This window comes from Notolepis coatsorum, assembly GCF_963971535.1.
Source record: "Notolepis coatsorum genome assembly, chromosome: 19".
Lineage (NCBI taxonomy): Eukaryota > Metazoa > Chordata > Actinopteri > Aulopiformes > Paralepididae > Notolepis > Notolepis coatsorum.
Window position 1 is genome coordinate 23,345,556 of NC_140183.1, and position 25,807 is coordinate 23,371,362.

The 25,807-nt window shown below is 44.2% G+C and overlaps 2 protein-coding genes across 4 annotated transcripts in view; one reads left to right on the top strand and one right to left on the bottom strand.

The window, feature by feature from the left end:
• Positions 1 to 9,781, bottom strand: part of dop1a (DOP1 leucine zipper like protein A) — a 103,874-nt gene extending 94,093 nt beyond the window's left edge. For 2 of the 3 annotated variants that reach the window (XM_084336428.1, XM_084336426.1), the window contains exons 1-7: positions 9,448 to 9,781; positions 6,652 to 6,856; positions 5,949 to 6,130; positions 4,522 to 4,692; positions 3,572 to 3,761; positions 1,632 to 1,730; positions 499 to 598 (exon numbers count right to left, since the gene is read on the bottom strand). In XM_084336428.1, coding sequence (XP_084192554.1) covers positions 499 to 598; positions 1,632 to 1,730; positions 3,572 to 3,761; positions 4,522 to 4,692; positions 5,949 to 6,130; positions 6,652 to 6,789 — 880 coding nt within the window. In that variant the 5' untranslated portion in view covers positions 6,790 to 6,856; positions 9,448 to 9,781. The remainder of the gene's footprint in view (positions 1 to 498; positions 599 to 1,631; positions 1,731 to 3,571; positions 3,762 to 4,521; positions 4,693 to 5,948; positions 6,131 to 6,651; positions 6,857 to 9,447) is intronic. The other variant, XM_084336427.1, reaches the window with a different exon arrangement.
• Positions 9,782 to 10,255: 474 nt separating this feature from the next.
• Positions 10,256 to 25,807, top strand: part of ube3d (ubiquitin protein ligase E3D) — a 69,709-nt gene continuing 54,157 nt past the window's right edge. The window contains exons 1-6 of the mRNA XM_084336004.1: positions 10,256 to 10,556; positions 15,370 to 15,587; positions 16,240 to 16,330; positions 16,745 to 16,973; positions 20,791 to 20,863; positions 21,987 to 22,065. Coding sequence (XP_084192130.1) covers positions 10,474 to 10,556; positions 15,370 to 15,587; positions 16,240 to 16,330; positions 16,745 to 16,973; positions 20,791 to 20,863; positions 21,987 to 22,065 — 773 coding nt within the window. The 5' untranslated portion in view covers positions 10,256 to 10,473. The remainder of the gene's footprint in view (positions 10,557 to 15,369; positions 15,588 to 16,239; positions 16,331 to 16,744; positions 16,974 to 20,790; positions 20,864 to 21,986; positions 22,066 to 25,807) is intronic.

Consider the following 25,807-nt stretch of genomic DNA (forward strand, 5'->3'; position numbering starts at 1 on the left):
TGAGGCTAGGCTTAGTGTTACTTGGTGACATTGACTTTGACATTTGCATTTTGTTTATTGGCCTTTGTGCTTAGTGGAAATTGCCTTGTGTGTGTATGGCCACAGAGAGAGCATTGTTAGCTATAGTTTGTTTTTGTATATATTCTGTCTTTGTTGTATGTATCAATGTGTTTTTCTCTCTTTCTCAGGAAGCACAGATGGGGTGAGCTGCCATTTCCTTTGGATATTGTTTTCTCCTGTTTTGGTTAGGTAAGGGTAGTTTAGGTAATGTAATTTCTTTTACCATAGATTAGATTGGTTTATTTGGAGTATAGTGGTGTTTGTTTGTTGTTTTGGCCTGGGCTCACCCTTGAGCTACATGTGCTTCCTTTGCATCTATCAATAAATATCATTGTTGTTTACAAACGTGGTCCATCTTTTCTGTCAACCAACTGTTATGTTACAGCCCTTTACCCTTAGACTCACAGGGGTCGTAACTGTGTGTGTGTGTGTCCATACCCAGCAGCCAGGCATACAGTCTGCGGTTGAGAGACATGTCTCTCCTCAGGACCACATGAAGCGCTGCAGACAGGATCCTGATCATGTCTGGACGAGTCGCCTAAACCCGACAGAGCCAGACAGAACACATGTGAGATGGACCCAACAGAACACAAACACACACACACACACACACGCATAATAATAATAATAATAAAACTAACAAATGTGCCCGCACAGACGGTCTTAACATTTTATTAAATTCACGGTACCTACAGTAGAAAAACTGTTTCGTGTTTCAGATTGAAAGCTGTGACGGTCACTCAATTCACAGGTCATAGACCTACATATATTTCCAGTGTTCTAAAATATTTTCTCTTAGAGGACCACAATGGAAACAAGCTCTAGGGCTTTATTGTGTTTTTATCTTTTTGATCAATATTCTTTACATGTGTAGTGTCCGCTTGTCGCTCCCCAATGAATCGACAAGCGTCCACGATGCACCCGCATTTAATTATCTTACTCAGTCCCAAAGTTTGTGATGTAAATATGGAATGTCCCAAGTTGCTGCTGTTTACAGAGTTTATTGTTGTCCAAAAGTGAATGATGGTGAATGAAGGGTTAAATCAGAACAGTTGTCAATTGCTCCATGGTCAGTTCCAAACGGTGAGACAGGTAATTACGGTAATTAGCTAGGCTATTTATAGAAGAGGGGCTATAATGGAGGCGGTGAGCCCTCTAGTGTTCAAACATAAATAAGACACTATACTATATAATATTAATAACAAACACTCATATGGCCTTTACAACATGTATTGCACAATACTGTAATACAACACAAGCTTCAATAAAGACATCAATCAATCAAAGAAATTGGGAAACACTGGGAGAGAGAAGCTAGAGCGAGGAATGTAGAATGGAGACTGCAGAGAGAAGATGAAGTGCTGTGATTAATCAGACACCGGCACCATTATTCAGGTGAATATCTAACATCTGAGGATGACCTCGCCCGCCTCATTACACACACACATATATATACAAATACACACATACGGAGACACACTACACAACAATTCTGATGACACACTCACACACATATATTCTGTAGTCCCTCTCTCTCTCTCACACGAACGAATGTGCCGTCATGTCCTAACCTGACTCATGTGGAAGGGGAAGCAGAAGAGTATGAGGTCCAGGGTGCTCCTCTGAACCAGCACGCTGGAGTCCTGAACAGATGTACTTACTGCCTCCACCTGTAGGGGGCAGAAAACACCAAGACTTAAACTATCAACACTTGACCTGAACAAGAGCTATTTTATGCTGCCATTTCCTTTCACTCTAAAAATGTATCTCTTCACCATACTCTTTTAATACATTCTGCCACACTGTGATTATTGTGTTTTTTTTTATTACCTGCATTGCTTTTATTCTGTCTATGTTATGCTCATTGTATGTATATTTGTACTGCTGTGAAGCACTTTGGGCTGCAATTCTTGTATGAAACGTGCTATATAAATACAGTTTATTATTATTATTATTTCAAGATGGGTGATGTGTTGCTTGACCTTTTTGTAGTATTATTTTTTTAGTTAAATCAACTAAATATGATGTAAACTTGAAATTTTAGATTCAAACTCAATCAGTTGTAGTTGATTCAGCAATAACATAGTTACTTGATAATATAATTTGTGATGATTTTGTTGAATGTTGATGACGTTGAGACAACATTATTCCTTACAGTGAGCTGACAGATCAGCTCTAGAACGTTGGTTTGAAACCGTCTGTAAGGACACGTGACTGAATACAGTGTGTCATAGTGTCTGCAGACTGACGTACAGCTCATTATGTATTTAAACTAACCCCAGGGCTATGAAGCGTTGACGCACGGTTTGAACTGCTCGTACACAGCATATGTCTCTGAGCTGCCACTAGGGGGCAGAGTTGCTAACAGTGAGTGAGTTACCAAGTGCTTTGCATCTAAAATTAAAAGGAAATTAAAATGTGTATATATATATATTAAAGAAAGAAAAAGAAATAAAGACAAAAGTATATATATCATAAATGCTTGCTCACATACGTAAACTCATGTCAAAATGTCCATGGCATTGAACTGCGTGGTAATGTAAAGTGTGATATCAAACCAAAACGACATTTTCTAAAGATCTGTTAAGATCTCATTATATTTGTATTGTCTTACTTCCCCACACTACTAAAACTCAAGGATCACTGTGCAAACAACATTTCTCCTGAGCCTGTCACAATGGTTGATCATATTCCCATGAGTTTCAATATATGCCCCCCCCCCCACCACCACACGCACACACACACAAAGCCTAGTGCCATTCACTGTCTGCCAGAGGGCTGGGAGGTACACTGAATATCAAGGTGTATCCTGATGGATCCGTACAAATGGTATGGATTTTCACTACATCACCATAATCAACATTATATACAAATAACTTTTATTTTTTTTACGTTTATCTACAAATCATTCCTTGGAGCAGTTATTGTAAAGATTTTGAGATAGAGAATGTGATTCAAATATACTCTTTTGAATGAAAAAGCATCATGACAACTACCGGTAGATCATTACCAGTCTTTTTGAAAGCATATGGACCGAAGAAATGTCTCTCTTTCACCTCCTCCTTGCCCCCATTATCATCTCCTTATGAATTAGCCTCCACTGCACATCAACTTATAAATTAAACCATGACTTCGGAGTCCTCCATGTTTACGTCCATCTTCATTGTTGTTTATTTGCGCATGTGGGTCAGTTCAGGAGAGTGACCAGTTCACACTGGAATCTGATATTGGCCACATTTAAAAACAAATAATAATAATAGTAATAATAAGATAAACAGCCAAACAAAACATTTGGATCTGAGCAATTTTTTTTTAATTGAGCAATAAGGCTTTCATTGTGAACGTAGTCTTAAAAGATGAAATTGTCAAATAAACATTACATGAATATATACTGTACTTTACACCGGAAAACAAAATACTGTCAAATACATTAAACCATCAAAAATAAGGAAAATATTGTGATATCATATTTTTGACCACATCACCCTGGTCTGGTCCGTCAGTCACATACCATGAGTTCAATGTCGCTGCCCATGACGTACAGTTGGTCCTCCATGGAGAGCTTGCGATTGAGATGCAGCAGGACAAAGGTGACCCCAGGCAGGCGCACGGCGGGGCTGGTCAGAATGCTGCCCCACAGAGCGCTGTAGAAGGCTGTCTGCTCCACAGCCGCCGCCACCTTCTCCAGTAGGGTGTTGGTTCTACAGAGGAGACAGGGGAGGTATGGGTTAGAACAGAGGTTTCACCAGTAGGGTGTTGGTTCTACAGAGGAGACAGGGTAGGTATGGGTTAGAACAGAGGTTTCACCAGTAGGGTGTTGGTTCTACAGAGGAGACAGGGTAGGTATGGGTTAGAACAGAGGTTTCACCAGTAGGGTGTTGGTTCTACGGAGGAAACAGGGGAGGTATGGGTTAGAACAGTGGTTTCTCCAGTAGGGTGTTGGTTCTACAGAGGAGACAGGGTGGGTATGGGTTAGAACAGTGGTGTCTCCAGTAGGGTGTTGGTTCTACAGAGGAGACAGGGTGGGTATGGGTTAGAACAGTGGTGTCTCCAGTAGGGTGTTGGTTCTACAGAGACAGGGTGGGTATGGGTTAGAACAGTGGTGTCTCCAGTAGGGTGTTGGTTCTATCGAGACAGGTAGGACAGGGTGGGTATGGGTTAGAACAGTGGTTTCTCCAGTAGGTTGTTGGTTCTATAGAGACTGGTAGGACAGGGTGGGTTTGGGTTAGAACAGTGGTTTCTCCAGTAGGTTGTTGGTTCTATAGAGACTGGTAGGACAGGGTGGGTTTGGGTTAGAACAGTGGTGTCTTCAGTAGGGTGTTGGTTCTATAGAGACATGTAGGACAGGGTGGGTATGGGTTAGAGCAGTGGTTTATCCAGTAGGTTGTTGGTGTTTTTGTGATTGTTACAATAGAAAATGCTTGATTTTGCAACACCTTCTCTCAACCCTCTAATCCTTACCTGTCATAGTACTCAGAGCCCTCCTCCAGACCAGGGAGCACCCCAGTCAGCAGGCCCTGCAGGCCCGGTTTAAGGGTCTTTCCCAGGGGCAGGTAGTAGGTCTCGTACAGACCCAACAGAACTGGCTTCACAGACATAGCAGCGTTGGAGAGTAAAGGGAACAGGCCTGAGCTGTGGAGACAGAGGATTTAGCAATAAATAGCTTATCCATATTATGTAACCCAACCCAGTAAGTTATTCCAACTCTTCCCGCTCTCCAGCAAAACACAAGTTTAAAGCCCCAATCTGTGATTTCTTTTTTACCATATCAATGTATGTTCACAAAGAGTTTGATCTGTAGATGTCAAATACTTTGTAATACTTTCTCATGTTGTAATCAGAATACAGGTTTACTCCAGTGTTTAAAAACATTACCAACGTAAACAAAGCTTTCACAGCCACAAAACAAAGTGAATGTATTTAAAAACACATTTATCAGTTGTCTAGTGTTGGTCCTTGTATCAAGAGCTCAGTCAATCAACTACAGAATTAAAACACATTATTTTTGGTGGTGTTGTGGTTAATTTTAACTAATGGAAGAGATAGGTTCAAATCAATCTATGTTTAAACATACATGGAGGCCTAGCCTGAGTTTCTAAAGTTCTGATTGCAATGAGCCTTTAAGAAGCCGTACCAGGAGTGGGGTGTCGGGCAGAAGTGGTGAGTTGGATCGGAGCCAAGTCAATAAAACATGTCCAGAGACACATGACACCCTTAGCAACATGATTATGATTGGAACAATGTTTAACCAGTAGGTTGGTATTATTCTAGAAGGAGGGACATATCTATAAGCATAGAAGATAGCGTTAGTGAAGTGGCGATTCAGTCAGTCCAGCTGTCTCAGGCTCATCCGTTGTGAAACTTTTGTGAAGCACAAATAAACCTATTTTGCAACAGATTCTGTTTGACCCACGTGTTTTCTTCAAAAGAACTTGAAGAGTCCAGAAGCCTAAGTCAGATACTTTGATTCAGTTTGATCTAGTTTGAATACTTTTTTATTCAACAGTGGTGTGGCTACAACATTTGTTTACATAATATGGTTCTAATTGGGCCTTTAAGGCATATAAATGGTAAATGGTGCACTTATATAGCGCTTTTATCCAAAGTTCTTTACAATTTTGTCCTCATATTCATCCATTCATTCACACATTCACACACAGCTGGCGGAGGCAACCATGCAAGGTGCCAACCTGCTCATCGGGAGCTGTTAGGGGTTAAGTGTCTTGCTCAAGGACACATCGACATACTGCTCGGGAGGAGCGGGAATCGAACCTTCCAACTACCAGACAACAGCTCTACCTCCTGAGCCACTGTTGCCCTGCAGATGCACAGGAGTAAACGTTGCGTCTAACTCATATTCGTCATAGCTAGCCGTAGCACAGCAGTACCTATAAAGGAAGAGGTCCTTGGCAAGCCTCTTGGGGCCGATGATCTTGAAGATGATCTCGTACGTTTCCAGGGCCTTGCGGTGCACCCCGCTGGGCAGGGCCGGGTGGAGGCATTGGGCCAAACGCTTGCCGATTGTCAGCTTCTTGGGAACCACCTGGTACTTTGCGTTGTTCTGCAATACCTGAGACATGGGGTATAGTTTGTTAGGCTGTGTATACAGAGAGTCATTACTGCCAATAATTTTGTGAATGACATTCATAAGGAAACAACGGTTGCTATGTGCAAAACACGGGTTGCCATGTGTTGATATAAGAAATAATCAACAACAATGTAATAAGCTGGTGTCTAATTGCTGGATCTTGTGAACAAGTCACAGTAATAACATGCTTTTCCAATGTTTCACCTACTCTACCACTGCACAGATATTAAGCATTTTCTTTTGAAAGTGGTTACCAGTGGTTACAGGAAGCCATGTTAGAAGCAAGAAAACTATACAAACATTCTGTGCAAGTCCTCCATTCTTGAAAAACTTTCTTTGAAAGTTTATTGTCTCTCATCCTGGAACCGTTAGGAACATATTGCTTCTCTCATCACGTGAGGACTTACAAGATGTGGGCTCACCACAAATCAGGAACCAGGCCCCACATACAACAGCAGCAGTCAACAGATGACGCAACATTGGGTGACGGACCCGGTCATCACCTTATTGAGCTTTCCCAGAGCAGAGATGAGGTCGGCCCACTCGCTGGAGTACTCAAAGTTCTTGAGGGCCTTGTCCACGGCTGCCACATAGTTCCTGTACTTGGAGTCACTGAGAAGCTCCACTTCCTCTGCATTCATTCTCCTGGGTGATTGTTCTGCTACTGCGCAACGCCAGGCTCACGTACACACATCACACCTGCAGCCCCTGGACGGGAAGGAGAGATGGAGCAAACATGTGATGGAGGGAGAGAGAGAGAGAATATTATTTAAATGTATGTTCACTCCACCTGTGTGTCATGGCCTCTCATAGATCAGATATGAAAGCTTAATTATGAATCCTACAAATGTGTCCCTTTAACTACAAAATCAATCCAGATCAACAATGATGGAGGAGTCCAAATCCTGCCGGTGAGTAGATGGCGCTGTTTGTTGTTGTTTATTACTGTTTAATGAGGTAGCGGTGGCCAAAATGTTAGAGAAGTGGGCTCGTGACTGCGAAGTCGCCGGTTCGAGCCCCCTGATCTTCAGACCAAAAAAATAGATAACAATTTCCTGTCTGTGCGTTCAGTAGAAAGCTATCCGGCTACAAGCTAGCCTAGCTTAGCACAAATGAATGGAAGCGGATGCGGACCACTAGCCTAGCTGTTGGCTAAAAACACCCCTCCCAGAGCTTTAAGGTAGGCTAGTGATCTGTATCTGCATAGCATTGCTGCAGAAGAGAGCACCCATGTTCAGGGAACCTACTGTACCCTGGGTAAAGAGAAGAGAGAAAAACATGTCATATAAATCAGGAAGAGCAAAGTCTGGCAGGGAGCAACAGTAAATAAGCAGCCTTTATGGCGCTGGAGGAGAAGATAAAAGACAGCCGTGCTGAGTTGGATGCTGGGGCGGGAGAGAGGAAGACAAAGGGATAATCAACTGAGTCAGAATGCTGCTGTTGTACTCAGCAGCACTACAATGAAATGCTTTCACTAAAAAAAGAAAAAACTGATTTTCACAACATGTTAATCCGGACAGAGGAAGATAACTTCCTATCGCTGATCAGCGGGGGAGGGATGAGCTTCACAATCGCATCATCATATGACTGACAGCCCAGTCAGCGCTTGTTTTAAAGACACCCGGTGGCCTCCCAGTCACATGACGGGGCAGAGAACGACAAAAATGTGAAGTACTGCTATAATGGAGAGTAATCGAGTGGACCCGCCTCTAAACTTGACAGCAGAGAAGCAAGTGTTTTTTTCCCCACTTGTTGACAGCCATTTTAGACATAACTACATCACCCAGTCTAAGTGTGGCGGGTGGCACCGCCACATAAGGATTCCCACCTAATTGTAGCCTACATAATGTGCAGTCCAATAAAACTGCTACTTTTATGTCAATATTTTTGCAAAGAAAATATTTTTTGCATCGATGTTTAAGGTGATGTTGTGACAACCGTTACATATGACATTACAAATGCAATAGGGATTTAAAGGATTATCTGCAGTGTAGTTTGGATGTTGTTGAAGTACTTAAATTCAAAGTAGTTTGTTTGAAAAACTAAATATGTGAGAGTAGTTAAGATCTAGTTGAATAAACTGCAGTTAAGAGTAGCTTCCTCAACACTGCTTATATGTAATATAATAGTTTGATAAACTAGTCGTTTCCACAACACCACTTCCATGTAATAAGTGAGCCAACACGTATCATTCTCCAGACAGTCTCCTCCCCACGTATGTATATATTCTCTCCCCACCATATGTATATTCTCTCCCACCCACCCACCCACTCCTAATGTACAGTCTCCTCCCCACCGTATGTATATATTCTCTCCCCACCGTATGTATATTTCTCTCTCACCCACCCACCCCCTCCTAATGTACAGTCAGGATCTATGGGTAACAGTACTGTATATTTGCATATCGTATATGTCACAAATGTAACAGTACTATATACCTGTATGTCATGTATGTCGCTATGCCATAAATGTCATGATGTCATGTATGTTGTGTATGTCATAAATGTCACTATGAATTGAAAATGGGGGACCCTGATGTAAACAAGACAAACGTCTTTCTGTGGTCTGCATCCCCTTAACAATTGTGTGTATTGAGCCGTACTGTATTGTACCCATTCTGCAATCTGTTAAATAAAGTTTTCATTCATTCATTATAAAAGCTTAGCAATCAGCCTGCAAACATGCCAGATCTAGTTACCCTGTAACTGTAGCAAAGATACCTTTGAAACGTCTCTGTATGAAGTTAACTTGAAATATTTATGAACTGGGCACCGAGTGTGTAGCAGCTGAACTACAACCAGGAGGATCGATGTCGTCACCAGCAGCAGGTGAAGAGCAGGAAGTGTCATCTGACATATAACATGCCATCCATCCACAGTAGCTAATAACGACAGGCATTGGCTATTGATTGATTGATTGATTGAAAACTTTATTAACAGATTGCAGAATGGGTACAGTACGGGGATGCAGACCAGAGAAAGACTTTAGTCTTGTTTACATCAGGGTCCCCCATTTTCAATTCATCATAAATACTATACACAAATGTTAGCAACTTAAACCCCCACATGGTGAAAATCTCACCGGTGAGCCACACAATCAAGACACAACAACACATAAAAACGACTGACAGTGTGCTGCTGGCAACGCATCGACACCCGTTAACCAACTGTGTAATAACGTCGTTGATGGGAGGAAGTAGGTGTTAGCTAGCTCCTAGCTGAAGGTGTGTATGATACCGTTACATGGCGCTAAGAAGCTACCACAAATTATTCGTGGTGTTAATAATACGTGACACTTACCGTCATTGGAAACCGCAAAGCCACTGTCATTGAAACAGAGCGAGGTCGACGGAATACAAAAAAAGGCTGACAATGTCAATACAGCTGATGGTTAGCTAGCAGGTTGATGCTGAATGATGCTGATGGTGGTGATGCGGCCTCCGCTCCCCGGTGTTGTCTGTTGTTTGTTGACACGCACGCACACGAAGCTCAACGGGTAGATAAATATTCGATTGTATTCTACATATTCTCGCCTATCTGAGTGTATTCTCACTGATTATAATAATCGAACCGACATCTCGACTCTGTAGTGTAGTTCCCCCAAAGGCGGCGGCAGCACAAAGCCCCCAAAACAACCCGGTGGCTGACAGCTCCCAGACTGCATTGCAGATTCAGCGAGTAGGGTCCAGCTGCAGCGCCGAAGAATCATCTCAAGGCAAACCTGTGGCAGCCATCCTCGACTAAGGATTTGGATAGTCGACTATGATTGGACGAAATTTGCACCCCTGGTATTTAAAAAAAAATTAGGTAGAGGGGGGGGCGATTTTTTTTAAATACCAGGGATGCAAATTTCGTCCAATCATAGTCGACTATCCAAATCCCCTAACCCCCCCCCCCCGCGACGTCACTCGCCACGCCCCCAATTCTGTCCCCCGCACACCTAGAGAGAGTTACGCCACTGGGTCAGCCTACTTTCTATAGAAGCAGCTCGGAGGTGCGCTGCTCTCGGGCGCTGCAGCTGGACCCTACTCGCAGATTCAGCAGCGGTGCTGCTCGCTCTCTCGTCCGTCTCCCTCCCGAGCAGCCAAATAGTTCCTACATGTGTGTGTGGTGTGTTATAGTCTCGACATATTCTCGTCTGGTTACCTGTAACGAGTCCCAGTTTTATTTCGCCAAACGGCTGTTTATTTTCCGCATTTAAGCTAACTTAGCTAACATTAGTTAGCCAACGTTAGCGCACCTTTCTTCGATTTTTTTTCGGCTCAGACCTGCTGCACGTGTAGAAAGGACGCTACACTGTCTCCAGGAGGTGACTCTCTCCCGGGGATGCTGGAGATGTCTTCTGACCAGAGAGTCGGGTTGTTCCTGGAGCTCAGGACACTTCTGCACAGCGGCCTCCTAATCGTGGGGTAATTATTTCGAGAACTGCTCTTAAACTCGTGTTATTCAAACTAAGCTAATATCGCTAACTCTAGCTAGCTTCTGGTGGAGAAGTGTAGTATTCACAGGCAGGCTAACTTTGGGCTAACTTGGGGCTATCGTTATGTTAGGCACCTGCTGACTGTATATACCCCTTGTTAAAATAACACGCTGGAATAACTAATTTACACATCTATGTTGCGCATCACGTAGTCTTCACTATGAATTGAAAATGGGGGACCCGGATGTAAACAAGACAAACGTCTTTCTCTGATCTACATCCCCTTAACAATTGTGTGTATTGAGCCGTACTGTATTGTACCCATTCTGCAATCTGTTAAATAATGTTTTCATTCATTCATTCATTCATTAGTACAACCAGAACAGAGGCTAAACACTGTTCTGTAGTTAAGTGACTGCAGTAAGCATGTATTTTCGCCAGATGGCGGTACGCACCACACACCACATTTATAATCTTTATTTATGTCCACATAAATACAATGTCTAAATGACACAAATATCAGTGCAATTGGACATTGTGGGTTATTCTGTTACATTCGTGCCCAAATTGGCAATGGCAACCAAAGTTACACACACACACAGGATGATGAACCAGACAAGTAGCATACAGCTCATGGGTATAGATAGCAGTGTCTTCTCCAAATTGCGCGGCTGCCAATAATAGCTGACACTGAGCAATATCTTGCTAACTGTTTGGCTCTTCCCTTGGGAAGACCGGCCACCAGAAGGCCTCCAACACCCAACTTATGAACATGACCCAGGCTTCCAAATATGAAAACTAAACGTTTACAGTTGTAGCCCAGTTGTGATATGGTATGCTCTAACATTTGATACACACACACACACACACACCAGCTCTGTTCTCAGTAGGACAGGACAGGCACCACAGCTGTAGGATCCTAGATCCTTCACTTCCAAACGTGAACATTTCCATACTGTTGATCTGGGACTGTTGTGGATTTCAGCTACTGTCAGCTGTAAGCCTTCTATGCTGGAGAGGAAGCGAGAAAGGCAGAGGAGATTATGGGAATTCCAAGGGAAGCTGTTTATCTGAATTAAAGATTTTTTGCCTCTAGCTCTTTTAGTCTAAAGCAGTGCATCTTCTCTCAGCAGTCTGTCCGCTACAGCTACATAACCTCAGTCATTTATTCTCCTTTTAGCTGAGACAGCAGCGTCACAGCACAGCGGGCAGAGTAGGCTGGTCTCCAGGGTTGCTAGAATAGTTACCTTCGGTAGTGTGATAGTAAAGGGTTAACATTCTGTAGTGTGGCAGTGAAAGGGTTAACCTGCTGTTGTGTGACAGTGAAAGGGTTAACCGTTTGGTAGTGCGGCAGTGAAAGACAAGGGTTAAAAGCATTGCACATAATGAATAACCCTGAGGTCAAATGATCACGGACACGGTTGCCTTTCAAGCCCAGTTTTAAAGGGGACATGTACTATAAATGTCATTTTTCAGTCTCTAGCATTGTATTATAGTAATAGGAGTTAGTATCAATGTGTTTTGGTGTCTAAATACCATATTGGCGGATTGCTCTGATTCAGCTCAGATAATTTCCTGCTCCAGTAAATTAGTCCATCCTGATTTGAAAGCCTGAGTCACGTCATTCAGGCTCTGGGTAGAAGACAGTGATGTGATTGGCTCTGTGGTTGTAGCTAATGCCCGCCCACAATCTACCTAGACTAGACGGCGAGTGGAAAACCACTTCCTCATACTGCAAGGCAGTGAAACCCGACACCTCTGCATACTCTGGAGGGAGATAGAGAGGGAGAGACAGAGAGAGAGAGGGAGGGAGGGAGCACTTGGAGGGGGGGGGGGGGGCCTGCCGCGCCACACAGGAGAGGGGAGGAAGGGAGGCCCCCCCCCCACAAGCTGCCGCAGGGAGAGAAAAAACTAAAGGAAGAGACGGCCTGTCTTTTTTTTCTCTCTCTCGCACCCCCCCCCCCCCTCTCTCTCTCTCTGTCTACCAGTCGCAGACTGTGTGGACTGACTGTCACTCAAAGTGCTTATGGGCGGAGCCAGGGCATAACAGCCTGAAATCTTGAAGCTGGAAAATGATGGTTTTGAGTACTTGATTAGAAATATAAAACAATGCATTTGTCTTCAATAGACTAACAGGAATTGTGTAAAGTTGCCCAAATAGTGCTAGGAATAACTCTGATTACACCCGCACGCGTGAAGCACTGGCGACAGCAATCACTCCTGTCTGTCTGTCTGTGTGTGTGTGTGTCTGCTCTCTGCATCAGCCATTATAACTCCTACAGTTCTGATTCAAGTTGGAGGAAACTTTGCTCCTCGAACTATAGGTTGACAGGAGGCCAAGGCTCGGAATTCTTGAGTATCACTTTCACTTGCAGGCTTTGCACACTGGCGCACATGTGTTGGCATCCATGTCAGTGCCGTTCTATGGGTTACGTTGTGCCCTCTGTTTTCTTCCTAAAAGTTTTGGGATGGACGGTCTATGGTGCTCAGGCAGCTAGACGGTTGCTAGGTCTTGCGGCTGGTGGGGCTGTCTCCTCTTAGTTGATTAACACATTAACTGCCATGCTTCTATCCATCAATGTATGATCACTGCCACCAGTCTAAGCCTATGGAGATGTTCACCTTCTTTGCAGGGCTATAACCTTTTAAATTGTATTGCTAAATTGACATTACTATGGCCCATTCAACATCGATTATCTATCGTTCAGGATGTAGGAACGTTATACTTTTTCATTCATAGATTCATACGAAAATACCGTCTATATAAATATGTTTTTATTGTTTTCTGCAGTAATTCCTAGAACGTGAGTTATAGGCATAAACGCATATATAGATTATCAACTGCCGTTTGTTGCCGATACACGTTATATAAAAAAATTCAACTGTACATGATCCTAAACGTTATGACTGATCATGTGCGGATGAACGGGGGGGGGGTGGTCGTTTATAATTCTGTGATCGTCAGTAAATGCTTTATGTAGTATGGGTGATATATTGATCAGAGCAGTTTGCATCAATAATAATAAACACTCACGCTGAAAATGACGTCAGCGTCCTCTTACCGTTCGCCGATGAGACTGGAGGAAAAAGATCCCACTTATTTGACGGTGATCTCCTAGATCCATTTCCGGTTTGTATAATCATAATAAACGCCCAAATCATATAGATTATTGAGTTATGGCAGCGATCCATATACACGATGTGTGTCTAGAGTCCTGCAACAATATGTGAGTGCCGGACGCATTTGCCCGGTGCACCGAGATCACAAGAGATCCATTTCCGGTTGTAACTCGCAGATCATCCACCAGGCGGCAGTATTGAAGCGTTGCAGAGTTGTGCAGGCTCCCACTGCATCAGACCAGGCTCCGTGAGGGCATTCTGAATACCATGGCGAAAAAATGAAATATGATCTCAATAACGTCGTACGCCGTGGAATGGCAGAATTAGCATGACCTTGAAACATGTTGTACGACGGTTTTGGCGCAGGATGTGTTAAGGGGCGACAGTGGCTCGGGGGGTAGAGGACTTCGTCTGGCAATCCGGAGGTTCCCGGTTCGATTCCCGCTCCTACCGGGCAGCGTGTCGATGTGTCCTTGAGCAAGACACTTAACCCCTAATTGCTCCCGATGAGCAGATTGGCACCTTGCATGGTTGTCAGACCCCTGTTGTCGGGGCACCCTGCTGGGGGAGGTCAGACCCCTGTTGTCGGGGCACCCTGCTGGGGGAGGCTAGAAGCCTGTTGTCGGGGCACCCTGCCAGGGGAGGCTAGAAGCCTGTTGTCGGGGAACCCTGCCGGGGGAGGTCAGAAGCCTGTTGTCGGGGAACCCTGCCGGGGGAGGTCAGAAGCCTGTTGTCGGGGAACCCTGCCGGGGGAGGTCAGAAGCCTGTTGTCGGGGCACCCTGCCGGGGGAGGTCAGAAGCCTGTTGTCGGGGCACCCTGCCGGGGGAGGTCAGAAGCCTGTTGTCGGGGAACCCTGCAGGGGGAGGTCAGAAGCCTGTTGTCGGGGAACCCTGCAGGGGGAGGTCAGAAGCCTGTTGTCGGGGCACTCTGCCAGGGGGAGGCTAGAAGCCTGTTGTCGGGGCACCCTGCCAGGGGAGGCTAGAGAAGCTCCCCAGGGTGAGCACTGTCATGTTAAACATCCCTGGGGAGAAGCCTGGCCCTGGGTTGTCTACAGATGGCAGCTCGCCCCAGAAACTCAACATGGCATGATGTCAGCTTCCCAAGCCTGACAGTAGAGCGGATTATCCCCAACTGCTAATTATAGATTCCCCCTTAAAGGGGCACTTCACCAAAATAAAACAATGCTGATTTATTTTGCACATAATATCACACACATTCAAAATCTCTCATCAGTTTTGCACACATTCACTTCGGTTAGACAGTTATTTTGAGTAAATGAGTTTGAATATCTGGGATATTAAATCATTGTGTTATTATGTTAATAACGGCTCCATGAAATGATAAAGTAACAGTTCCTATAAGACAAGCTATTGCTATTTTTCATCTACATAATTTCATGAAGCTGTCATTAACACAACACAAGGATTCAGTGTCACTGGTGGTCGTATTCAAAAGAATACTCGCAATAACTAAATCAATGTGTGCAAAACTTTTTCAATGTGTAAGATTATGTGCAAAATAAATCTGCGTTAAAGGGGTTAAGTGCCCCTGAGTATGTTTTGGAACCTGTGTTATCCAAGACACCTTGAACCTTGGGTAGTGACAGATTCCAGGGTCCATATGAGCGCAGAAACATAATTGTGATTTGATCTGAATGTGTGTGTTCCTATCTGTTCCTCAGGAGAGATGTGGCTGGGAACCCTCCTGAGGTGCATGTGACGGGGGGAGATTCCTCCCTCAACGTGAGGACGCCCAGAGGCCTGCTACACCTGGAGCTGCCACCAGGGGTCAGCCTCGAGGAGGGATCCTGCTTGCAAACGGATGGGGGGGGAGGGCCCGGCGGAGAGGAGCTGCATTTCAGGCTGCGTCTCGACGGAAACCACAGACGAACAGACCAAGGTATAATTCCCTTCCATGGAGTCACCCACTTGTCATGCACTCGCACAGATGTGCGCATACACACACACACACACACACACACACACACACCCACACACAAAATCTGTGCTTTGATTTCCTGCAAGCCTCTTGTGTTTAAACAAGAGCAAAGTATGTTTGTAATGATCTCAAGAGCCTTATCTCTTCTGTTTTATTGGCCGTTGCGTTGAGCCATGGGCAGTAATGTTGATTCACTCCTTTAGTTTAATTTGAATCCACCAGGACATCCATCACAAGTCCACCGTGAGGCAGCGGCAGTATTGACCTGGGCATCCTAGAAGCCTGACTTTCATTGTAGCCCACAGAAAGATAAAAAAGCCCCCTACTGACCGGGCCTCCATCTCTCAGGGCTTCCGGTGTTCTTTATGGCATGAGGGAGGTCATTTACCGTGGCACCTGCCGGCGCCGGCACCGAGAGGAAGCCACGGCTGGAGGACAGCCGGGGGAGTTTTCACTGACAAATCCAATCAAAAGCAGATTGATCGCCCCGCTTCCCTGCCCAAGTCGCCTTCCTCCCCCAGTATGTTATCGACTTTGTGCTTCTATACTACAAGGTTAAGACCCTTTTCACAGAGTTTGCCTTGTTTATTTGTTTGTCGTTGATTCCCCTCAGAGGCCGTGGCCGGTGTGATGGAGAGACTCCAGGCTAAGGGGAGTTATTGCTTCCACTGTCAGGCCTGCGAGACCAGGCTGCTGGAGGACAGGTGAGGAGGGGGATGAGGAGGAGGACAGAGTTGGTTATTTGATGCCCGCTGTGACCTACTTGGCAGTAGAGGTGATGGCTCAGCACAGTAGCGTTTGAGCGATGGTGAGAGAGGGTGCGCTGACTAGCTGCGGCCATCATCGTGAGTTGGACGGGTCGGGCGGTGGGTTGGAGCTTAAGAGATCTACTGCAGTTTGGTATTTAAATTTTCTCTGAACCCCAGGGAGTGTTTATGTGGGAAATAAATGCACCCCCTGCAGAAGACCCTGATGAGATCAATTTACAATTCCAAATATATTTCCAAATTTAAGAAAAGATATTAAGAATTATTGCCTGCGTTTCTTATTCATTCAAAATAAATAAATAAATCCTGTAATAGTATCTTCCCCCCCCCCCCATCGTTCTCTTTCCTAAGGACGTTCAAGCGAGTGCTTCCTCTTCCTAACGGCAACTGGAACACCATAGTGGATGACTGGTGCTGCCACCCAGACCCCTTCGTTAAGACGTTGTTGCCCCGAGCAGAGGACTGTTTACTGGGAGATACCTTCCTCCTCGTAGCCAGAGACGGTGGCTGTGACGACACTCTGACCCAGGAACTGAGCTCTGTCGGCCCAAAAGACACTCAGGACACTCAGGACCCAAAGGTGAGAGACGGTGGAATGCCTGGTCGCCTGCCTCGTGCCATACAGCAGTCATACAGCAGTCATACAGCAGTCATACAGCAGTCATACAGCAGCTATACAGCAGCTATACAGCAGCTATACAGCAGCCATACAGCAGTCATACAGCAGCCATACAGCAGCTATACAGCAGCTATACAGCAGCTATACAGCAGCCATACAGCAGCCATACAGCAGCCATACAGCAGCCATACAGCAGCCATACAGCAACCATACAGCAGCTATACAGCAGCCATACAGCAGCTATACAGCAGTCATACAGCAGTCATACAGCAGCTATACAGCAGCTATACAGCAGCTATACAGCAGCCATACAGCAACCATACAGCAGCTATACAGCAGCCATGCAACAGTCATACAGCAGTCATACAGCAGCTATACAGCAACCATACAGCAGCCATACAGCAGCCATACAGCAGTCATACAGCAGCTATACAGCAACCATACAGCAGCCATACAGCAGCTATACAGCAGCTATACAGCAGCCATACAGCAGCTATACAGCAGTCATACAGCAGTCATACAGCAGCCATACAGCAGTCATACAGCAGCCATACAGCAGCCATACAGCAGCCATACAGCAGCTATACAGCAGCCATACAGCAGCCATACAGCAGCTATACAGCAGTCATACAGCAGCTATACAGCAGCCATACAGCAGTCATACAGCAGCTATACAGCAGTCATACAGCAGTCATACAGCAGTCATACAGCAGCTATACAGCAGTCATACAGCAGTCATACAGCAGCCATACAGCAGTCATACAGCAGCTATACAGCAGCCATACAGCAGCCATACAGCAGCTATACAGCAGTCATACAGCAGCTATACAGCAGTCATACAGCAGTCATACAGCAGCTATACAGCAGCCATACAGCAGTCATACAGCAGCTATACAGCAGCCATACAGCAGTCATACAGCAGCCATACAGCAGTCATACAGCAGCTATACAGCAGTCATACAGCAGTCATACAGCAGTCATACAGCAGCTATACAGCAGTCGCTCTGATCACATCACCCCTGTCCTCCACGACCTCCACTGGCTTCCAATCAAATACAGGATACATTTTAAAATACTACTCATCACATTTAAAGCCCTCAACAACCTTGCCCCTCCCTACCTGTCCGACCTCCTCCACCGTCACACGCCCACCCGTCGCCTTAGGTCTGCAGATGCCAACCTCCTAACACCTCCCATGACCAGGCTCCGGACCTGGGGCGACAGGGCCTTTGCTGCTGCCGCCCCCTCCCTCTGGAATGCCCTCCCCAGCCATATCCGTGATGCAAACACCCTGACATCTTTTAAATCAGCCCTCAAAACTCACCTTTTCAATCTTGCTTTTGACCTCTAATTCTGTCGGTGTTTTATTTTTGTCATGTATTATTTTTGTTCTGTTTTTTGTTTTGCCATAGTTTGTCTCTCCTGCCCATGTAAAGCGTCTTTGAGCACCTGGAAAAGCGCTATATAAAATAGATGTATTATTATTACAGCAGTCATACAGCAGCTATACAGCAGCCATACAGCAGCCATACAGCAGTCATACAGCAGTCATACAGCAGCCATACAGCAGCCATACAGCAGCCATGCAACAGTCATACAGCAGTCATACAGCAGCCATACAGCAGCTATACAGCAGCTATACAGCAGCTATACAGCAGTCATACAGCAGCTATACTAATACAGCAGTCATACAGCAGCTATACAGCAGCTATACAGCAGTCATACAGCAGCCATACAGCAACCATACAGCAGCTATACAGCAGTCATACAGCAGCTATACAGCAGCTATACAGCAGTCATACAGCAGTCATACAGCAGCTATACAGCAGCCATACAGCAGCTATACAGCAGCTATACAGCAGCCATATAGCAGCTATACAGCAGTCATACAGCAGCCATACAGCAGCTATACAGCAGTCATACAGCAGCTATACAGCAGCTATACAGCAGTCATACAGCAGCCATACAGCAGTCATACAGCAGCCATACAGCAGCTATACAGCAGCTATACAGCAGTCATACAGCAGCTATACAGCAGTCATACAGCAGCCATACAGCAGCTATACAGCAGTCATACAGCAGCTATACAGCAGTCATACAGCAGCTATACAGCGGCCGGTCATACAGCAGCTATACAGCGGTCATACAGCAGTCATACAGCAGCTATACAGCAGCTATACAGCAGTCATACAGCAGCCATACAGCAGTCATACAGCAGCTATACATCAGCCATACAGCAGCTATACAGCAGTCATACAGCAGCTATACAGCAGCTATACAGCAGTCATACAGCAGCCATACAGCAGCTATACAGCAGCCATACAGCAGCTATACAGCAGCCATATAGCAGCTATACAGCAGTCATACAGCAGCCATACAGCAGCTATACAGCAGTCATACGCGTCAAATGCTCCCGATGCATGATGTGTGGTGGATTATGTTGGCGACACGATCGACACCAATACTGGGACTCGCGATCAGATAATTGGAATATTGTTTTTGGGGTACATCCTAGTGAAGGTAAGGGCTATATTATATCAATCCTGCATTGATCCAACCATGTCTTCACGCTGATCGCAACATATGTGTGTAACGTTACTCCACAACGTATGCCGTTGGTGACGATCAAAGCATACAAAAATTACCCCTACCCCTCCCCCTTTCATGCATTCATGATGAAACATAATACCTATGATATAGATTTGATTTGGGAATAATAGCGTGTACAGGCAAGAAACGGCAACATTTATAGTAGAATTGACGTATAAGCCTATTACTCAGCCTTTCGGGAATTACCCCCGACCACGCTATAACGATACTTATATTCACCACGGTATAACACGGGAACGTATGGATGGAAAAAATTATTCTTTTTCACATATTGAACAATAGATAGGTGATGTCAAATGGGCCATAGTATTGCATCCATAGCTATAATATAGAATATAGTTATAGCTCTACAAACAAGATGACGCACTCCTATCTTTTAAAGCGTGGCAGTGCTAGAACGGGGGCCCGTCTAATCCCCGGCGGTCAATGAGTTAATATGCACTGTCTCTGTATTTTAAACCAATAAATACAAATACTGACATGGTATCTGACTATTTGCATTACCTCAGAGAAGTCTGGGCTGAAGGAATGTGTGGACATTAGTCTCCATATTCTATTAATTCAGGGGTATCCTTTTTGTACATTGAATCAAATTTTCAGTGGTATTTTTGCCCTGAGCCCCTGTTAATTCTCTGTGGTATAACCCACCCTCCAAACACACACACACATACACACACACACACACATATATACACATACTGTACTCACACACACAAAATACACACAATAAATACACACACACATACACACACACACACGTATATATATATATATATATATATATATATATATATATATACATACAAGTACTGTACTCGCACACAATAAATACACACACACGCATACTCACACATACTGTACACACATCCTTATCTCAGGCTTCAGCTGGCTGTGGCTGTGCCATCTGTAGCAGAGCTCTCTCTCTGTATCTCTTCTCTCTCTCCCCCCTCTCTGTCTCTATTTCTCCCTCCCCCTCTCTCCCGCCCTCCCCTCTCTTTCTCTCTCTCTCTCTGTGTCCCCCCCTCTCTCGCTCTCTCTGCCCCTCCCCCTCTCTCTCTCCCTCTCTCTGTCTTTCTCTCTGCCCTCTCTCCCTCTCTCTCTCTCTTTCCACCCTCCTATCTTGCTCATTGATCAGAACAGAATGTGTTTTTTGTCTTTACCTGAACAGAAGCCGTGTCGCAAACGAACAATTGTCTCCTGTAAGAGCTGCTCGTCTGTGCTGGGGGAGGCTCTTACACCAGGTAACACATGCACACATACACACACACGCATACACATACACGCTCACACAAGCACACATACGCACACACATACATGCACATATACACACGCACACATACACACACACATGCGTGCACACGCATGCACACACTTTTTAAAAGCTTGGTTTTATTCCACCAATTAAATTGTGCACATGTACATTTCAACAACGTCTCTCCGCTACACAGCCTGGCTTCCTATCACAGCAGAAACTAAAGCCTGGCCAGTTGTTTGCTCCTTTTCTTTGACACGCTTGCTAACACACACACACACACACACACACACACACACACACACACACACACACACACACACACACACACACACACACACACACACATACACACACACAGCAGGAGTGAGTATATTATGTACTTGTGCTATAGAGGCTTTGGTCAGAATGTTTAGAATGCCCATTTTTATTCCATGTTGGGAGTGACGATCATTGCGAAAAACAACGGTTGATATAAACAAACAAATTATTTTACATTTACATTTAGTCATTTAGCTGACGCCTTTGTCCAAAGTGACTTATAAGTTCTGTACAACAAGTCAGCAGGAAGGGTACAACTCTGGCAGCTAAGGGTAAGTGATATTGTTCATCTAGCAGTGTTGAACTTGAGTGCTACACTCTTGAGTGCATAGTAGTATAGACACATAATAGTATATTAGCATATTAGATAGTAGTATAGACATATTAGCATAATAGGTAGTAGTATAAGGATAATAACATAGTACATAGTGGTAAGGTAAATAATAGTAAAAGACAGTACATTTTTTTTTTCTTTTTTATATTATAGATTGATTGAATAGGTGTGTTTTTAGTCGACAGTGGAACATTGTTAGAAATTGGTGTTTCTATTACTGTGGCTTCTTGTAACCAAGTCACAGTGGAACAGTACTATCATGCTTTTCTAGTATTATACCTACTCTACCACTGCACAGAAATCAGAATGAATCTTCTTTAAAAAATGGTTACCATTGGTTACAGGCAGCCATGTTGGAAGAAGCAGACCTTGACTGCACAGCCTCTATTCTCCAGTGTCAGTCAGTACACAGCATGCTCATTAAACAGAGGCAGCTGATGTGTGTATTGTGTTGCAGGGACCCTGAAGCTGTACATCACAGAGGTGGTGGTGGAGGCCAGTGAGCCAGACTGCAGGACTGAAGCCTCTCTAAACAGGTGGGTGTTTATTTAACCCTTCCACTACCACACTACAGAAGGTTAACCCTTTCACTACCACACTACAGAAGGTTAACCCTTCCACTACCACACTACAGGATGTTAACCCTTCCACTACCACACTACAGGAGGTTAACCCTTCCACTACCACACTACAGAAGGTTAACCCTTCCACTACCACACTACACTACAGGAGGTTAACCCTTCCACTGCCACACTACAGAAGGTTAACCTTTCACTACCACACTATAGGATGTTAACCCCAATGGTGGGTTCTGTTTTATTTTATGCTGCTGGAGTATGGGGTTTTGATGATGCACCTGAATGTAATGCGATCCAGAACCGGGCCATAAGATACTTTTTAGGAGTCCATAAATACACACCAAAAGGGGCTATAGAAGGGGACATGGGGTGGGACTCTTGCTTGGTCAAGCAAAAAGGTGAAATGGTGAGGTTATGGAACCGCCTGGTCCAGCTGCCAAATGGCAGGGTGACAAAAAAGATTTTTAATTGGGACAGAGCACACGGTCATCCCTGGTCAAGAGAGATGTCCATGATTTTTTCTTCTACTGACTTGAGTATGATTTTTATGAACAATCTGCAGTGTAAGGTTCACATAATTAAAACAAAATGATCAACAATCCATCAGGATAAGTGGAAGGTGGAGATTTGGAAAAAACCTAAACTTAGAAAATATGTTGCAATTAAAAATTAGTATTTTACTGAACCTTATGTAATGTTAAACTTAAAGAGAAGACGGAGGTCTCTGTGTGCCCAGTTGAGGTCTGGCACCCTGCCATTGGCTGTGGAAGTGGGTAGATTCCAGGGTAAACCTGAGGAGGAGCGGTTGTGTGATCTGGGAGTGGTGGAGGATGAATATCATTTTGTTTTTTATTGCCCTTTGTACACCGCTTTGCGGAGGGCTTTATTTGAGAAATTTAAAATTGTAAATCCAAGCGGTTAGGTGGCCGAGCGGAGATTGCGTTCGTCACCAACCCCGGAGCTGTGAGCTGGATTCGCCTGTTCGAATCCAGCTCACAGCTCCGGGGTTGTCACCAGCTTGGCTGGCCGTCTGCACTAATACAATTGGCTGTATTAGAGGGTGGGAGAAGCTGGCGGGGTGGGTCCGGGTCGTTGTAAACAGCGACTCCTACAGTTCGGTCGGGGCGCCTGCTAAGCGCGGATAGGACTTGAGGGGGATAGTGTGATCCTCTCACACGCTACGCCCTCTCGATGAGAATCCGCGCTGCCAGGTGAAAAGAAGCGGTGATTGGCTGGACGTGTGTCGGAGGAAGCACGTGGTAGCCTCCACTCTCCCAAATGATCTGACTGTGGGGGGTAAGTGCGCAGCGACCAGGAAGGGACTGGGAATTGGCATACGACTAACATTGGGATGGGAGAAAATCGGAGGAAAATGAAGGGGGAAAAAGATCAATAAAAAAATAAATAAAAAATTGTAAATCCAGATTTGTTTTGGCAGTCTGAGAGTTGTATGTTGAGTTGTTTTTTTGTGGAGGACATCTTCGGTTTTGCAGGATTTTTGGAGAAGGCATGGCACTTGAGACAAAACACACTGTATCCTATATAATTGTATTTGAATTCATCTTGTTTTTCTGTTTATTTACATTGAGTACAGCTTGTGTTATATTACGTTTTATTGTATTTTCTTATGGCCATCTTGGTCTATATGTCATTTGTTAAGTAATTGGTAAAGTATATTATTATATACTTATTGTTATGTGTCTTGTAAGCCCATATGGGCTGGGCATACATCTGTATGTAAGACACGAAAAGAAAAAAAAATCAAATCAAATAAAAAAAACCACACTACAGGAGGTTAGCCCTTGCACTACCACACTACAGAAGGTTAACCCTTCCACTAACACACTACAGAAGGTTAACCCTTTCACTACCACACTGAGTGTGGTGGTTCATTTATTTTTAAACAGTCAAACGTTTCAGTAAACAACAATAAACATTACAATTCTGACAATGTGGTTTGACATTTTCATGTTTTGCTAATGAATGCTTTGTTTTTTAATAAGATAAGTACTATGTATGTCCTCTGTTATATTTGCCCTACAATAAATAGTTACAATATATAATCTAATAATCAAGTTGGAGTAAAACCTTTTGAATGTCTCGTTGATTTTTTTAGGGTCTGTAACAAGTCCTTGCTGTGCCTTAATAGTAGGGATATCTGCAAATTTTGCGTTGGCTCGTATCTGCATAGCTAGTAGGTGACTTGGTTTAGAACCATGAAAGTAATACTGTTGTCTTGTGCTACGTATTTGAACTTCAGATTGTTGTTTTAAAATGGCGTTAATCTCTTTTTTTAACACATTAATTTGAGATTCCAATCGAACCGAGTAGTTGTATTGTAAAGAGGAAAATAACGTAGAGTAAAGCGTTTCCAGCTCTGCCAGTTTTGAACAACGATTCTTGCGTATTTTGGAGGAAAAGACCCCGGTGAAATCCTTGATAAATCCCTTTACCGACATCCATAATATTCTGGGGTCCTGTACCGATTGCGCATTCTCCAGCAGGAATTCAACAAGAGCTTCTTTGAATTGTGTATTGAATTCCTTGTTTTTCAGCAATATTGAGTTAAATCGCCATCTTGGGGCTTGGGATCACAGTATACCAAATGATCCTTTTAGGAGTAAATAGCAGTGATCTGGGTACCATTTCCACGTCATAGTTATCAAATAGTCTAGGGGATGCAAAAACATAATCTATTCTGTAGAATGTATTGTGTCTTGCAGATCGACAAGAGTACTTTCGGGCCGTTGGGTTGAGTGATCGCCATAGGTAATTTACACCTGTATTCTTAGACCAATCCTTTAGTGCATTAGATGAATTTTTCTGATCATTGGAAATGGTGGGATAAGATTTATCCATCCCGGGATCCCAAATGGCATTAAAATCTGTGCCAATTATAAATGAGTATTCAGGAAAGTTTAACATTGTTCTGGTAAGTGTAGCATAGAAGTTAGCCTCGTAAAGATTTGGGGCATATGCCGCTACCAACGCAATTTTCCTGTTACTGTATACAATTTTAGCTATGGTTATCCGACCATCTGTATCAGACCATACGTCCTGCAATTCAATATTCATCTTCCGTTTCGCGACTATAGCAACTCCACGGGATCTCGTTCCAAAGGAAGAGTGGCTAATGTTATGATATATGTTGTCCGCTAGCATTACTTTGTCTTCCACTAAAAGGTGCGTTTCGCTTAAAAGAGCCACATCAACCTGTTTGTTTTTCATCAGTGTGAGCACGCTTTTGCATTTATGTTGTTTATTTATTCCCCCAGTATTCCAAATCATTATATTCAAACTAGCCATAATCTATACAGGTTGTTGTGTACTTGTTAGTAATGCGTCTGGAGTACGAATTCACAATGGATATATATCCAATTATTGAGGTCCTGTTGAGAGCTGAGCTTAAAACATACATATATACAAATAATCCCCTGAACCCCCCTCCCTCAAAGAGCCGTACAAGGTACCTGTGTTCCTTTGACACCCCCTTCGCGTACAACTCCACCCTCCCTTACACCACTGGTTAGCCCAGAATGAGCCATTTATCCTTAACTTTCCTATGCAAATTGCCATAGGATCTAAAACTTTTAATTCTAATTTAATAGAATGTCACCCGTGGCCTAGCCACTCTCCCGTTAATGTAATACAATTAAATAAAAAAATATGCCTCAATTAGTATACTCATTTGAACCTTCTA